This window comes from Budorcas taxicolor, chromosome 13 (genome assembly GCF_023091745.1).
Source record: "Budorcas taxicolor isolate Tak-1 chromosome 13, Takin1.1, whole genome shotgun sequence".
NCBI lineage: Eukaryota > Metazoa > Chordata > Mammalia > Artiodactyla > Bovidae > Budorcas > Budorcas taxicolor.
In genome coordinates this window covers 40321811-40337783 of record NC_068922.1, presented here as the reverse complement: position 1 = coordinate 40337783, position 15973 = coordinate 40321811, and the positions used below count along the sequence as shown (strand labels likewise).

Below are 15973 nucleotides of genomic sequence, written 5' to 3'. Positions count from 1 at the left end.
AGCTAGCGGCATCATGCGGTTTTATTTTGAAATATATTACAAAGCTACAGTAATTAAAACAGTATGGTACTGCCATAAAAAAACAGGCACATAGATTAATGGAACAGAACAAAGACCACAGAAATAAACTCATGCATATGGTCATTAATTTACAACAAAGGAGCCAAGAATATACAATGGAAAAGGACAGTCTCGTCCACAAATGGTGTTAAGAAAACTAGACAGCCACATGAAAAAAAAATGAACCTAGGTCACACAGAGTCGGACACAACTGAAGCGACTTAGAAGCAGCAGCAGATCATTAGCTAATACCATACACAAAAATTAACTCAAAATGAATTAAAGACTTGAATGTTTTACAAAACCATAAAACTCTTAGAGGAAAACACAGATGCTAAGCTCTTTAATAAGTCCATGGCAATGATTTTTGAATCTGACACCAAAAGCAAATGTAACAAAAGCAGAAACAAACAAGAAAGACTACTTCAAACTAAAAAGCTTCTGAACAGCAAAGAAAACCATCACCCAAAAGGAAAACTATCGATTGGGAGGGAATATCTGCAAATGATATATTGATGAAAGTGAAAGTCACTCAGTCATGTCTGACACTTTGTGACCCCTTGGACTATACAGTCCATGGAATTCTCCAGGCCAGAATACTGGAGTGGGTAGCTGTTGCCTTCTCTAGAGGATCTTCCTAACCCAGGGATAGAACCCAGGTCTCCTGCATTGCAGCTGGATTCTTTACCAGCTGAACCACCAGGAAGTCTTGATATATTGATAAAGGGCCAATATCCAAAATGTATAAAGAACTCATCAACTCAAGAGCAAAAATAATGGGCAGAAAAGTCTGAATAGACATTTTTCCAAGAAGACATACAAATGGCCAAAAAGCATAGGAAAACATGTTCAACTTCACTAAATAATCAGGGAAAAGGAAATGAAAACCACAGTTAGATATCACCTCACGCATGTTAAAATGGCTATTACTGAAACAAGAAATAGCCAAGTATTGGTGAGGATGTGGAAAAAAGGAAACCCCTGCATATTGTTGGTGGGAATGTAACTGGTGCAGCTACTATGAAAACAGTATGGAGATACCTCGAAAGTTAAAACTAGAACTACCATATGATCTAGCAATTCCAATAAATCAAAGGCACTATCTTGAAAAGATATCTGCACCCCCATGTACACGGCAACATTATTCACAATAGCCAAGATACGGAAGCAATCTAATAGTCCAATAATGGCTGAATGGGTAAAGAAGTGGTACAAATATACAATGGCATATTATTCAGCTATAAAAAAGAAGGAAATCCTGCCATTTGCAACAATGTGAATAAACTTTGAGGCATTATGCTAAGTGAAATAAGTCATACAAATAATGTATAATCTCTCTTACGTGCGTGCATGCTCTTTGCAACCCTATGGACTGTAGCCCGACAGGCTCCTCTGTCCATGGGATTCTCCAGACAAGAATACTTGGGTGGGTTGCCATGCCTTCTTCCAGGGGATCTTCCCGACCCAGGGATCAAACCTGCATCTCTTGCATGACAGGAGGATTTTTTTTTTTTTTAACCACTGAGCCACCTGGGAAGCCCAATCTCTCTTACATTTGGATTAAAAAAAAAACAAAAACAAATACAAATACAAACCAAGTTCACAAATACAGAGAACAGACTGATGGTTGCCAGAGGTGGAAGAGTAGGGAATATAAGAAATGGGTGAAATTTTTTTTTTTTTAACTGAAAGCATATGGAGAAAGTTATAGCAAAGCAAATGAATATAACTGAAAAGACTTATTAGTGAACAGAAGGTAACTTTTAAAACCAGGAGTTCATCTTTATTAAGGGAAGGAGGAAAGGCCACACTGCTGGAGAGAGCAGCAAATTTAGAACTACTGTAACAATTTCTCAGCTAATAATCACCAACTACAGTTTTCAAAGCAGGTGGACTTTGACCATTATTGCATTTTGAAAAAATATATTTATGTTATTCTGCATGTTTTGCAGAATGTGGCAGTAATCTTTATTTTTCTTATTATTTTTCCCCACAGATAAGGAAATTAGTATCATGATGAATGCAGAATAGAAAAATGGAGCTGTCAGACCTAATTTCCATCTTTTCACACAGTACTATTACTGCTCTTAGTTTCTATGTAAACAAGTCCTTAAGTCACAGTGAGACTTCCCCAAATCTCTTAATAAAAATTTACATGTAACAATCCTGAAGGAATTCTTTCACTTTATTATGTGTCAGACTGCACTGTGTCCTTCCCTAAATTCTTATGTTCAAATCCTAACCTCCAATGTGACTGTATGTGGAGATAGGATTTAGGAGGAGGTAATAAAGGTTAAACTGTGTGTTTGAACTGTGGTGTTGGAGAAGACTCTTGAGGGTCCCTTGGACTGCAAGGAGATCCAACCAGTCCATTCTGAAGGAGATCAACCCTGGGATTTCTTTGGAACAAATGATCCTAAAGCTGAAGCTCCAGTACTTTGGACACCTCATGCGAAGAGATGACTCATTGGAAAAGACTCTGATGCTGGGAGAGACTGGGGGCAGGAGGAGAAGGGGACGACCCAGGATGAGATGGCTGGATGGCATCACAGACTCGATGGACATGAGTCTGAGTGAACTCCGGGAGATGTGATGGACAGGGAGGCCTGGCGTGCTGCGATTCATGGGGTCACAAAGAGTTGGACACGACTGAGCGACTGAACTGAACTGAACTGAACTGAATAAAGGTTAAATGAGGTCTATCAATCAAGTAGACTGCTGTGCTTAGAAGAGGAACAGACCAGAGATCTATCTATCTCCACACACATGCACAGAGAAAAGGACACACAAGTACAGAGAGAGAGGACAGTCTGCAACTCAGAGCTCGCACCAGAAACCACCCCAGCTGGCACCTAGATCTGACGTCCAGCCCGTGACAAAATAGATTTGTTGTTCAAGCTACCCAGTCTGGGCTGTTTTGTTATGGCAGTCCAGGCAGACTGAGACTCCATGACAATGTGATTTTTAACTTTTCATTTTGCCACTGGGGTAGATGAGAGACTCAACCAAATTTTCACAACTGTAGCCAAAAGGAGACGTTTCTGGCCACTAAATCCAATAGAAGTTGGAACTATCAAAATTTCAAAATGGGTCCATTAAATTCAGGCTTCAAAGGTACATCTTTTAAGTTTTTTGGTACTGTCATGACGCTAAAATCATCTAATACATGCTGTTACCACCAGGTGGCTTTCCTTTTCATTTCCTAATTGGTAGGTACCTCTGGCCTCACTACCACAGCTAAGTGGTGTGAAGTCAGGACTCCTCAGTATGGCCACCCCAGGGGAGCAGGAAGATGGCTGACTACAGTGACAGAAGAATCAGTGGACATGTGCCAAGCACTTACCAGGTGTCAAGCTAACTTCTATTGGTTACTTTTTAAACCCTTGAAACAACCATTTTTGTTATACCCACTCCAGGAAGACTTAGCAAGGGCAGACAATTTGCTCTTGGATTCAAACCCAGATACAAGGACTCCATTGCCCATCTGTTATGCCACAACACTCAAAACTGAGTTAAACTCAAATTGGGTTACACAATAACACAAGAATTCCTCATAATGAAATCTGAAGTGTATGTCTAATTTCTCACTCCACTTCAACCAGTACAGAATCCCATCTCACCTGATCCAGCTGGACTAGTCCAGCAGCAAGGGAGACCATCTCAGTCTCCCCTATGCTTAGGTGAAAATGCATCTAAATGGATAACTGAACTATTTTGCACCATAAGACGAGTCTGCTTTTATTCTTTTTCGCCCAGACTACCTTAGAAGGCAGTGGCAGCAAGATAACTAATAAGATGGACATGGTCTGAGTTTGAACTTGGGCTCCTGCAAGCAGTGCAGTCTTTGGCAAGTCAACCAACTTCTCTGAGCCTTCCTCTAAAATGAGGGTAACAACAGTATCTACTTCCAGAACTGTCGACAGGATTAAATGAGTTGATGAATATAAACTGCTTACTGAAGGCCTTGACAAAACAGATGTGCAGTGACTGTTCCCTGTTCTTACTATTAGGATTAGAAGCGGAAATAACAACCTGTACAGCCATTTTCCATGTGACTCTGGCAGGGAAGTTTCCAACAGTGAGAGTGGAACTTTTCAACCAGCCTGTAGCCCTGTGATGAAATTCTCTCATCCTTTACATTCTTCAGCCCTGGTATGGCATAATTTTCTGTGAAGTACCCAGTTCACTTCTGCTTTTAGGGGCATATATTTTATAGTGTAGCAGTTTAGAAACTTCAGAAACCCCACCTCAAAGTTTATGCTCTCATTCACAAATGCCATCTCCACCTCTCCTGGGTACATATGTTTTGATGTGTTTTTAGGTACATGTCCTAGTCACTGCTGATACATAATAAAACTGGGCAAGGAGAAGAACATGCCTAGAGACCAATGGTATTAGAGTCTACCCCAAAGTAAAAAATGACAATGTATAATAGAGCAGGATGACTATATGATAGCAAAATTTGTGAGAATTCAAACTGGGACCTGAACTTTGTCTTTCCTGTTAATTAATTCTAATACTTTCGCTACCTGATGTGAAGAACTGACTCATTGGAAAAGACCCTGATGCTGGGAAAGACTGACAGCAGGTGAAGGGGACAAAAGAGGATGATATGTTTGGATGGCATCACTGACTCAATGGACATGAGTTTGAGTAGGCTCCAGGAGCTGGGGATGGACAGGGAAGTCTGGCGTGCTGTAGTCCATGGCATTGCAAAGAGTCAGACATGACTGACAGACTGAACTGAACTGAACTGACTAAACTACTTTGGGATTTTGCTGTAATGTCTTTATCTTTTTATTGATGGAACAGCAATGGGAAATTGAAAAAGGAAACTTATAAATGTCTCAAAGTGTTACCTAATTGATTCTTACATACTGCCAACAGTCAAAGCTTTTAAGGAGGTAACACTTTTCAGTAAAAATGAAACACTTCTAATTATTCTGTGTAACATGTTAGGGGGTTGGCCGCTATATGTCTCTTGCCCTAATAAATATGACTGAAAAGGAAACTGTATAACTATATGTAAGGTAAGGAATCAGTAGTACCAATAGAAAAAAAAAATCTTCCGTTTTACTTAAGTACCATTGACACTGCCATACTAACAATGTGACTATCAGGAACAGCACAGAAAGAACAAACTGGATTATAGATTTAAAAACATGTCAATTATTTCATGACCAAATGTCAAACAGAAAGACTGCCTGAATGGCTCAGAAGTCTATCACATCACACCACATTTGGTGTACATCTAATAGCAGAAAAGTCATTTAACATTAAAGGCCTTTTCATATAGGTCAAGGTTGCTGGGGCTTGGTGTTTTATATCCTACAGCTTAAAGAATGCTCTAAATTCTAGGTTTTTTAACTTTTTAATCTTTGGGAAAGAAAACTAAAACTTTCTATAAACTCAGATTAATGCCTGCTAATGCACGGAAAAAAAAGAAAAACTAAAACCTTGCTCCTACTATAAAAACAAAATAGTGTGGCCTCTGTTTCTTTTCTGATAAGAGTCTTAAATACCAAACAGTTAACTGCATAATAACATTTACTGGCAGCCAGGCAGCCTGCTTAGCAGATATATAAAGCAGGTAAAAGGAGAAAAAGTTAATTTCTTGGCTGAATGATTCCATCGGTAGCTATAGGGCAAACCTGAAAGTCTTTTAGTAAAGTAGCAGTTGATTCTTCTATCAATCTGTAGCACACATACTCTTCCAAGGAAAGCATTAAATATGAAAATCATATCCCGTTATCATCTGTTTCCAGCTTTCAGCCCAGGAAGCTTTTCTTAATGAATGCTGCAGCCTAAGGAGCAAGCACGCTGTTGGCTTCTCTGAATAATGGAGTGATGCTCCCGGTTTTGCTTATTACAATATCGACTTGCTGAGGGGGTTTCACACATAGTCACAAGTGACTACTCTTGCCAGCATGCTCCAAGTTATTACAAGATGTTTTTAGACATTTCATCTAAAAGAGCTTTACTGCTTTTAGTGAAGAAAACATCTATGGTCTTCAACAGAATCATTTATATGGAGATAGGGAGGAGGATTAGAAGCCTGCATTACGGCAGATACATAGCAGAATTTATTTAAGTATTCCTTGCCGTTCTTTTTTGTCTGCTGCTGAGATATGCAATCCTTTCTTTCCACTTTATCTATGAAAAGGTTAAAATGTACAAAATTATGTATACAAAGAAAAGCAGCAAAATGCCCATTTTGTTTACCGCTCATTTAAAATATTTCTGGAATGAAGAAAAAAAGCAGCTACAAAGCATTATAAAAACACAATTTCATCTGCTAACAACACTGAGGTTTTCTTTGGGATCTATCTCTTTTGCAGCCACAGTGACTGCCTTTCAGCAAGTTTAATTGAATTATACACTAAAGCAATACTCTATAAGCAAATGTCTTTAAATAATCATAGAGTGTAATCAAAAAGATCTCTGTAATAAGATGATCTTATCTAAAACAATCTTAAAACATGAACACTCCAAAAATCCTCTGTTAACAGAAAGTTTATCATTTTAACTTACTACCTTTTCTTTGTTTTCATCTTTCAGTTCACCTTTTTTCCCCAGGCTATCTTTTGAGAGTAACTGCATCTTCTTAATTTGAGTCTCAAATTCAATCTAAAAATAAACAAAGTTTGATTTTGTGGAGGATATTATTACAACCAACACCTGTCTATATTTTTCAGTCTTTACAACATAAAAGGAACAGTAAAGAGACAGTAGAAGCTGATATAGCTGAGAAATTCAGCTTATCTTAGAAACCACACAATTTCACAAACAACACATATCAAGAGCTGAATTCTGTAAAATGTTATATATTTTAAATAAAATAACATTGATGGAAGTTTTACTTAGCCTTTCATCAATTCAGGAAATAAAACCTTGATGATATTAAGCTATCATGAAAATCCAGTTATTTTATCATGAAAGTAACACATTAGATGATGTTCTCTGAAAAGTTCTGTCCTTAAAAAGGGAAAAGAAAGCAATCCTACTGATTTCTTATCTGAACGATATCTACATAGTATCCTGGTCCTATGCGTCACAGCCACTGAGTGTATTATTTGCTAGACCATCAACTGGAAACACATGCCGTTTCTTAGGGATACACATGCCCTGTGGACATTTGTGATCAGCACTGTAGGCATCAGGTTTGCTCCGGCCCTAATAACTTAAAGATGTCAGTGTCACTATCACGCTCTAACTGATGAACGTGACTCCATTATGAAGTGACTTTTCCTTAAAAGCAAGGCATAAAAACCACTTTGATTCATATGTTAGTAATTAAAGCCTTAAAGAGCCCTTGACTGTGGTCATCACAGATAATTTTCCATCATAGAACATTTTCCAAATGAGGCAGTGATGCTCTGCAATTAGAAACACACCTATGAGATAATAAAATTAGAAAACTGTTTTCTCAGTTCTCAGTCTAAATACAAAACGGGCCCAAGTTTTTGTTTTGACACTCAAAAAGTGAACAGACAATAATAACCAAAATTGACTTATCTCCCTCAAAATATCGTAAAATGTATTATATGATGGCCCATTTTTAGTAACAGTTAAGCAGGGACTTCTTTTTTCTCTATCACAGTGCTATTAACACAATAGATGGCAGTAATGATATAAAGAGATACCTAATTAAATCAAAGTTTAATAAGGCCAGTAAAAATGACAAAATAAGCCAAGAAAAGATAAAGAAGGCAATTTAGAAAATACAATTTACTTCTCTCTGTTCTATATCTACTCTTTTGAACTCAACAGATATTTAATTTTTAAGCCCAAGAGCTTTCAGCAGGCATCCTCTACAAATGCCAAGAGAAAATATCTTTAAAAAGAGATGAGGGGTGGTTTACAAAATAAACACCCCAAAATAAAGCGGTTTATTAAATAATAAGTTTTAAGCAAAAACTCTTTCTTCCTATGGCTTACAAATATTTTCTTATACTCAAGGATTTCAGGGGGAGGAGACACAGGACCAGATAGGGACTCGCTCCCCGACCCTGGGGACCTTCCCTGAGCCCTGTCATGCCAGCCCCGTGCCTGGCACTTGAATGCAGGAGGCTAAAGTGGAGGCTGGCAATGCTCCTTATACGACCCTGGAAGCTTTCTGGGTGATCCTAGGTTCCAGCGCCCCTGTCTCTGTGCTGGAGACTCCTTAGCCCCTGGGGAAGCCGCTCTGCCCACAGGAGCACATAGGTAATGAAACCTCACCCTCTGTACCTCTCCCCCATCAGCTCTCAACCAGTGATGCTTAGCAGCCAGGAGATGCATCTCCCAAATGCTCTGAACCACTCAGTGGAGCATCCCTGTGGGATTACTCTCCATGTGCCGACTGGAGCTGATTTAACACCCTGGTCACCTGTCCTTCCTTGTCTCAGCTACCCACCTGCAGCATCCTTGCACTTCCCATGCAAGCCACTAACAGCCAGACCCTGTCTCAGGATCAGCTTCAGAGAAGAGCCAAACAGACAAGACCAAAGGACACCTGAGGAAAAATGCTAATGACAAGCTGCCAAGGTGGGGAGTGGGGGTAGAGGGGGAGGATGAAGGGGGCAGGAAGGGGAGGGGGCGCATGTCTTCACAGCACCACTGATTCTCTGGTTTACATTCATGAACTGAGCCTTAAGCACTCTACCTGAATACTGAGAGGGGAAAACCTGAAGGGCTGTAGTTAAGACTATTAGCTGAGCACAGCCAGCCTGCAAATCTTGGTTTCTAAGTACCCCTCTGCACTCAAACTGGTACAGAGCTGCACTGTGAGCTGTACTCACAGTTCCTCACATAAGAGCCTAATTCCAGGTCTGAGGCAGGGAAGCAGAAGGTAAACCTGGAACATTCTGTCAAAAGGACAGGAAAATGTGAAGAGCAAAAGAATAATTATAGTAACTGATAATGTAATGATGAAATAAGAATTCACAAGCCCACAGTGAATTATGGGAGGGAGAAGGAGGAAAGAAAGGTCTTCTTCATGAAATGCCAGCTAACAAAGGTATTGATAGAAGATAAGATCAAATTAGAAACATTTCACAACTTCCACTATAACTGATTCACGTATCACTAATGGATCCTAAAACCACTAGGCAAAAGGCTGCTGAGGAACAAGGTATTCCCAAGATGCCAAGCCACCACTCTGCAGATTATTTACTAATTGTCAAAGCAGAGAAAGGTACCTTATGATAGAGAGACCTACAAACTGCCGTATTAACCAAGACATCAAACTCAGCCTCGTTCAAGCAGGACCACCCGGCATCATAGCTCATGTACCTCCTGACCGGATACATCAGGGTGTATATAACTTCAGCCATGACTATTTAAATTTAACTAACACCAAAACTCAGTCCTCAGTGTCCCAAGCTACATTTTAAGTGCTCAACAACCATGTATGGCTAGTGGCAACTGTATCAGACAGCATCTATAGAGAGAAGGTTCCCATTGCCACAAAGCTCTACTGGAAGGTGCTAGTCTAGGCTGAATTTCTAGTTCACAAGAAATACAGGGAATACTACACAAGTTAAATGACACCACAAAAAAATAACAAGTCAAATTCAGAATGTAAGTCATCCTACAAACGACTGGCCTGCCTTCTTCAAAAAGGCAGTATCATTTGGAAAAAAAAAAAAAAAAGGAAGAGTGGTAGGAGACCAAATCAGATTAACAGATTAAAAAAGAACACAATAACAAATATAACATGTGAACCCTGGTTGGCTCCTGGTCTGGAAAAACAGACTTTTGAAGGGACCTGCAGAAACTAAAATATCAACTGAATATTAAATATTATAGAATCATTAGTAATCTTCTTAGATGTGATAATGGTATGATTATGGAGGAGACTGTCCTTGTTTTTGGAGAATCCACACTTAAGTATTTAGGGGAGAAATGTCATGGTTTCTGCAGCTTACTTTCAATGGCTCAGGAATAAATACACATACAGACACAGGCCAAGCAAACATAGCAAAATATTTATAACTCTTGTAAATATTTATATTTATAACTGGATAGATCACAAGATGTCAGTTCATTTAGGCTGCTATAATGAAACAGTGCTGGTTGGGCAGCTCAGGAATTGTTTATGAGTTGTGGAGGCTGGAAGCCAAGATCAAGGTGGCCTTCTGGAGAGAGCCCCCATCCTGGTTCAGAGCTACCATCTTCTCACTGTGTCCTCAGGTGGAAGGGGCCAGGAGTGCCCTGGAGCCTCTGCTATGAGGCACTAATCCCATTCATGAGAGTCCCACCCTTGTGACTTAAGCACCTCTCAAAGGCCCCACCCACTAATAATACACTTTTGTGGGGTTAGGATTTCAACATATGAATTTGGGCAGGGTGACACAAAAGTTCAGACCATAGCATGAATGTTTATTATAATAATTCTTTTCCTGTATACTGAAAACTTCTATAATACAAGGCTGGGAGGAAAGTTCAAGAGGGAAAAAAAGGAGTGCTGAAGCCAACTTCTCCTGTAACTGGTGAGCAGGTGGGTTAAGTCAGGTAAAAGCCCTGAGCAGCACAAATAGTGAGAAATGAGGCCTCGCCCTCCACACGTGGCACAGTTTGTCAAGCAGCCTAAGGGAGGGGGGAGCCAGGGTGAGAGATGGCAGGGAAGGGGAAGCTATTCTGATTCTCAGAGTCGATGGGCATGAGGACCAACTCCTTGGACCAGTTCTCCCTCTCAGTTTCCTCCTGACACCTGGCCTGCCCAGAACAGAGGGACCCACGCCAGAGAAAAAGAACCCTCTGAAGAAGAAGCCAGTCTCTGCAAGATATCCTGATGATGCCAAGAAATACCAGGTACCAGGTGAGGGGCCAGGTATGGCTAGTGGCCATGCCTGTTTAAGTTAACCACTTGTATAGTATAACAAAGCACAGACATTCCAGTAACTCAACTAAAGCAGAAATCTGAGAAGATGCAATTTCAACTTGTCTGATCAAAATGTGGCCATATGGTAACCAATTCCTGGAAAAAAACTGACAGTTAATCTTCTGGATAAACCACCTAACATTAGTGACTGTCACAGATCTGAAACTTATTCTCGCCATTCCCAATCTTAGCAAAAAAGGACAAGAAAACAAAAACATAAACAAAAAACAGTACAAAACACCACCTTCAGTTCTTCCAGCTTCTCTAAACTTGCGGTAATGTTAGCTTGGATCCGCTCGAACTGCTGTAAATATTCTTGGTTTCGAATACGAGCCTTCTTTTCTGATTCACATATTTCCTTCAGGTACTTCTTTAGCTTTATATACTTCAGCTTAGCTCTAGAAAAGTAAAAGCAGATTTTTAAACAATGGCGTTAGACTTGGACAAATCTAAGGATTTGCTTTAACAAAACTGTTAATGAGACAGTGTATTCTTAGATATTTTACCCAAATGCTGCAGCCTAAAGGACAGAATGTATATGCATCTTTAGAGAGGAAATTAATGCAACATCACTGAGGTATCACCTCTAGGCATAACTCTCCTGAGAAATGGATACAAGACCACATTACGCCATTCACACATAAAGATTTACATGGATTTCTTTCTCAAAATTAAGTGTGGTGTCAAAAGCAGGGTCTATGTGGCCCTGTGCAGGTGAACAGCCCATTAGCATTCTTTTATGTGACAGACAGCTTCAAAACTACCTGTTCATGCTGCTGCTGGTGCTGCTAAGTTGCTTCAGTTGTACCCAACTCTGTGCGACCCCACAGACAGCAGCCCACCAGGCTCCACCATTCCTGGGGTTCTCTAGGCAAGAACACTGGAGTGGGTTGCTATTTCCTCCTCCAATGCATGAAAGTAAAAAGTGAAAGTGAAGTCACTCAGTTGTGTCCCACTCTTAGCGACCCCATGGACTTGCAGCCTACCAGGCTCCTCCGTCCATGGGATTTTCCAGGCAAGAGTACTGGAGTGGGTTGCCACTGCCTTCTCCTACCTGCTCATATAGAAACAGAATTAAAGTATACACTATAACTCATAAACATTTTTAAAAATTTAGAAATTTAAAGTGCTCCAAAAGGTCTCATTTAGATATTTTAAATTTTTGTTAGAAACTGTAATAATGCACTGTATTGTGAAAATATTTTATAATAACAAATGGATTGTAACTCTGCTCAAATTGTGAAGAAACGTTTCAATTCAGTTCAATCACTCAGTTGTGTCCGACTCTTTGTGACCCCATGGACTGCAGCATGCCAGGCCTCCCTGTCCATCACCAAGTCCCGGAGCCTACTCAAACTCACGTTCATCAAATCCACCCAACCATCTCATCCTCTGTTGTCCCCTTCTCCTCCTGCCTTCAATCTTTCTCAGCATCAGAGTCTTTTCCAATGTGTCAGTTCTTCGCATCAGGTGGCCAAAGTAATGGAGTTTCAGCTTCAGAATCAGTCCTTCCAGTGAATATTCAGGACTGATTTCCTTTACAATGGACTGGCTGGATCTCCATGCAGTCCAAGGGACTCTCAAGAGTCTTCCAACACCACAATTCAAAAGCATCAATTCTTCAGCATTCAACTTTCTTAACAGTCCAACTCTCACATCCATATCTATGACTACTGGAAAAACCACAGCTTTGACTAGATGGGCCTTTGCTGGCAAAGTATGTTTCTGCTTTTTAATATACTGTCTAGGTTGGTCATAGCTTTTCTCCCAAGGAGCAAGCGTCTTTTAACTTCATGGCTGCAGTCACCATATGCAGTGATTTTGGAGCCCCCCAAAATAAAGAAATGTTTGGAAACTCCAAAATAAGATACCACATAACCCTGCCTACCATTTTGCTGAAAGGTCAGCTATAATAATTATGCCTTAGTCATTCACAGATTCACTATGTTTAAATTGTGACCCAAAAGATAAGACTATAATGTGTCCTATTTTTAAGATATTTAAGGAAAATAGATTCCTGAAATTACACAAATACCAAATAGTGAAAATATAGTAATTTTTAAAATCTATTTTAATCAAATTTATTCTTACACTTGATAGGTATTATATGAAATTGCAGTGTTTACTTGAAACATTTACACATCAGAAATAAGGAACAGTAACAGGACTACAACGATGGTATTTGTAACATGTATTAGGGTTAAATTTTTATTGTTGTTTACTCGCTAAGTCATGTCCGACTCTTTGCGACCCCATGGACTGTAGCCTGCCAGGCTCCTCTGTCCATAGGATTTTCCAGGCAAAAATCCTGGAGTGGGTTGCCATTTCTTTCTCCATGTTATCTTCCTAATCCAGGGATCAAACCCAAGTCTCCTGCACTGCAGGCAGATTCTTTACCATCTGAGCTAGGCAAACTGGTCTTAAAAATTTTCTGCTGTCATATCTTACCTGCATATATCAGACTGATGATATTCATAAAGTTCCTTTTCCAGGTCCAATCTCTTCTTTTCGCTATAATAAAGAAATATTTTATGAATAAATGACACTGGTCAGTAACAGGCAGTCAAATTTAGAACATGATCTCCTTTTTGAAAATGCTTCTCTGGTCTGAAGTGAAAAGAAAGTGAAAGTCGCTCAGTCCTGTGAGACTCTGCGACCCTCCCAGATGCCTCTGTCTATGGAATGCTCCAGGCAAGAATATTCTAATGGATAGCCGTTCCCTTCTCTAGGGGATCCTCTCAACCCAGGGGTTGAACCCAGGCATCCCGCATTGCAGGCGGATTCTTTATTGTTTGAGCCACCAAGGAAGCCCAAGAATACTGGAGCCTATCCCCTCTCCAGGGGCTCTTCCTAACCAGCTGAGTTACTAGGGAAACCCTCTCTGGTTTAAGAAGCAGAAAATGTCAGCTGTATTTGAAACTCAAGACACAAAAGAACTAGGAAGTAAAAAAGCAGAAAGGACACCAGTATGAAGCAAAAAGAACAAGCTTTTCGAAGTAAATGTGGAAATGCAGTGAGAAAAGCCTGGAAAGCAGGTTCATTCACTCCACAAGTATTATTTCTTGAGTGCCTTCATGAACCAGGCTCTGCTCTAGTCCTGGAGATTGACTTGGTGAATAAGCCAACTAAGGCTCCTACCCTAAAGCAGTGACATTCAAGAGGTAAGGACAGACAATACACAAGATAAACATGTAAAATACAACATGGCCAGCATCTCTGAGAGCTATGAGGATTCCACCAGGTCTAGACACGAGGCTACCCTAAATCCTTCCTGGACCTCAGGTTGGGGGCTCATTCTGTTTTCCACCAGACGGGCCTGGGTAGGGCCTCATGGCTGTCAGGAAGGGGTCACTGAGAAGCAGACCTGGCCTCACTCACATTTAGGGGACACCAGGTCCCTGACACCACAACTGTGATCTGGGGGTGTTTCCTTGTATAACCTGGAAACACCATCATGATGGGTCACTGACTGCCATTCCCAGGAGCTACGCCACGCAGGCTTCTGAGCTTCTGATGAGTGCTGGCAGGAAGCTGGAGGACAGAGTGGGCATGCCCACCTGCATACCTGGTCTGATGAGAAGCAGGGGAAACTGGGCAGCAGAAATGGTGGCAGTGGCCAAAACCCAGGGGCTGGAGGAGAAAACCGCTGGACAGGAAGCCATTCCAGCCTCAAAAAGAGCCCTGGGGAGGTTCAACCGCAGACTCTGCTCAGTGACCACCAGAGTAACAGCTTCAACTGAAGCCATGCTGCTAACACTAAGCTGACATTAACTAAGGGTGAAAAAGAAATCATATAATGTCTTTAAACAAACAAACAAACAAAAAGACTGTGAATCAAAGACAAGGATTCCGGCAAAGGAAGGGCTCAGTGGCTTCCCGTGGGAAAGGGCTGAGGCACGGTCACTTGGGAGCCCTTGATTGTTAGCTTCTATTTTCCTTCAGTCATTTTTTTCCCTTAAAACCCCCAAAGGTCATACTGTTAGCTTTAGTATAAGTAAATTTCTCTGCTTAGTGTAATCTAGAATGAAAACCACTATTTAGCCAAAATTCTTTTAAAGGGAAAATGGTGTCCAAAACCCAAACACCTAATCTCTGCTTGTGGAACACAACCCATTCCTTAGCTGGTAAGTGCCTATGTTTAAAAAAGAAAGAAAATTGTAGAATCACAAATTTTTAAACTAGTAGCTTCAAACAGATCTTTACTTTCTCATTACTAAGAGTGAACGTGAAGTAAATATGGCATAACGGCTTCCATGTTAGAAATTTTTATTCCCCGTCTAAGATTTCACAATCAGTATGATAACAAGGATTGGCTGACTGGACAGTGTAAGCAGTTTAACACTAAATGACGAGGGCAGAAGATCCTTAAACATGGCTATGACTTTTGTCCCTGATGTCCTGCTTCAGGCCTATGGTGCTCCTACCAGTAAAGCGTAATCATTGTCTGTTTGCGAGGAACCATCAGACGGACCCAGCTGAAGGGTTATCCTCTGGGATGAGAGGTGTAGCCTATGAAACTGTGAGGAACACAAAAGACAGGTCAAGACAGAGGAATGTGTCCAGACTGGGAGAGGCTGGAGAGACTCGTTAACACAGGTTCACAGGTGGAATCCTGGACCAGGAAAAAAAAGGTGTTAGGACAGCTGCTGAAATCTGATTGGGGTGTCCAGGAACACAAAAGAGGAATGTGTCCAAACTGGAAGAGGCTGGAGAGACACGTTAACACAGGTTCACAGGTGGAATCCTGGACCGGAAAAAAAGATGTCAGGACAGCTGCTGAAATCTGACTGGGGTTTGTGGATTGGTGTATCAATGTCAGTTTCCTGACAAGAAGGGTTATATGGTAACCGTGTCAGGGCATCACATGCCTGCCCTTCTCAAATGGTCTGGACAAGTCTTGTGCTTTTAGACAGGCAGACAAATAGAAAGGGGGAGCGAAAATGAAGTAAAATGTAAAGAGTTGAGAAATCGGGCTGAGGGGAATATTAGAGGTCTTTGTCCTATTTACCTGCAACTTTTCTGTAAGCTTGACCTTGTTTTAAAATAATT

The 15973-nt window shown here is 40.7% G+C and overlaps 1 protein-coding gene across 2 annotated transcripts in view; it reads right to left on the bottom strand.

Moving 5' to 3' along the window:
• KIZ (kizuna centrosomal protein) overlaps nucleotides 1–15973 on the bottom strand; it is an 87909-nt gene that overhangs the window by 66684 nt on the left and 5252 nt on the right. Inside the window, exons 2-4 of one of the 2 annotated variants that reach the window (XM_052651020.1) lie at nucleotides 13373–13435; nucleotides 11169–11322; nucleotides 6595–6687 (exon numbers count right to left, since the gene is read on the bottom strand). In XM_052651020.1, coding sequence (XP_052506980.1) covers nucleotides 6595–6687; nucleotides 11169–11322; nucleotides 13373–13435 — 310 coding nt within the window. The remainder of the gene's footprint in view (nucleotides 1–6594; nucleotides 6688–11168; nucleotides 11323–13372; nucleotides 13436–15973) is intronic. The other variant, XM_052651021.1, reaches the window with a different exon arrangement.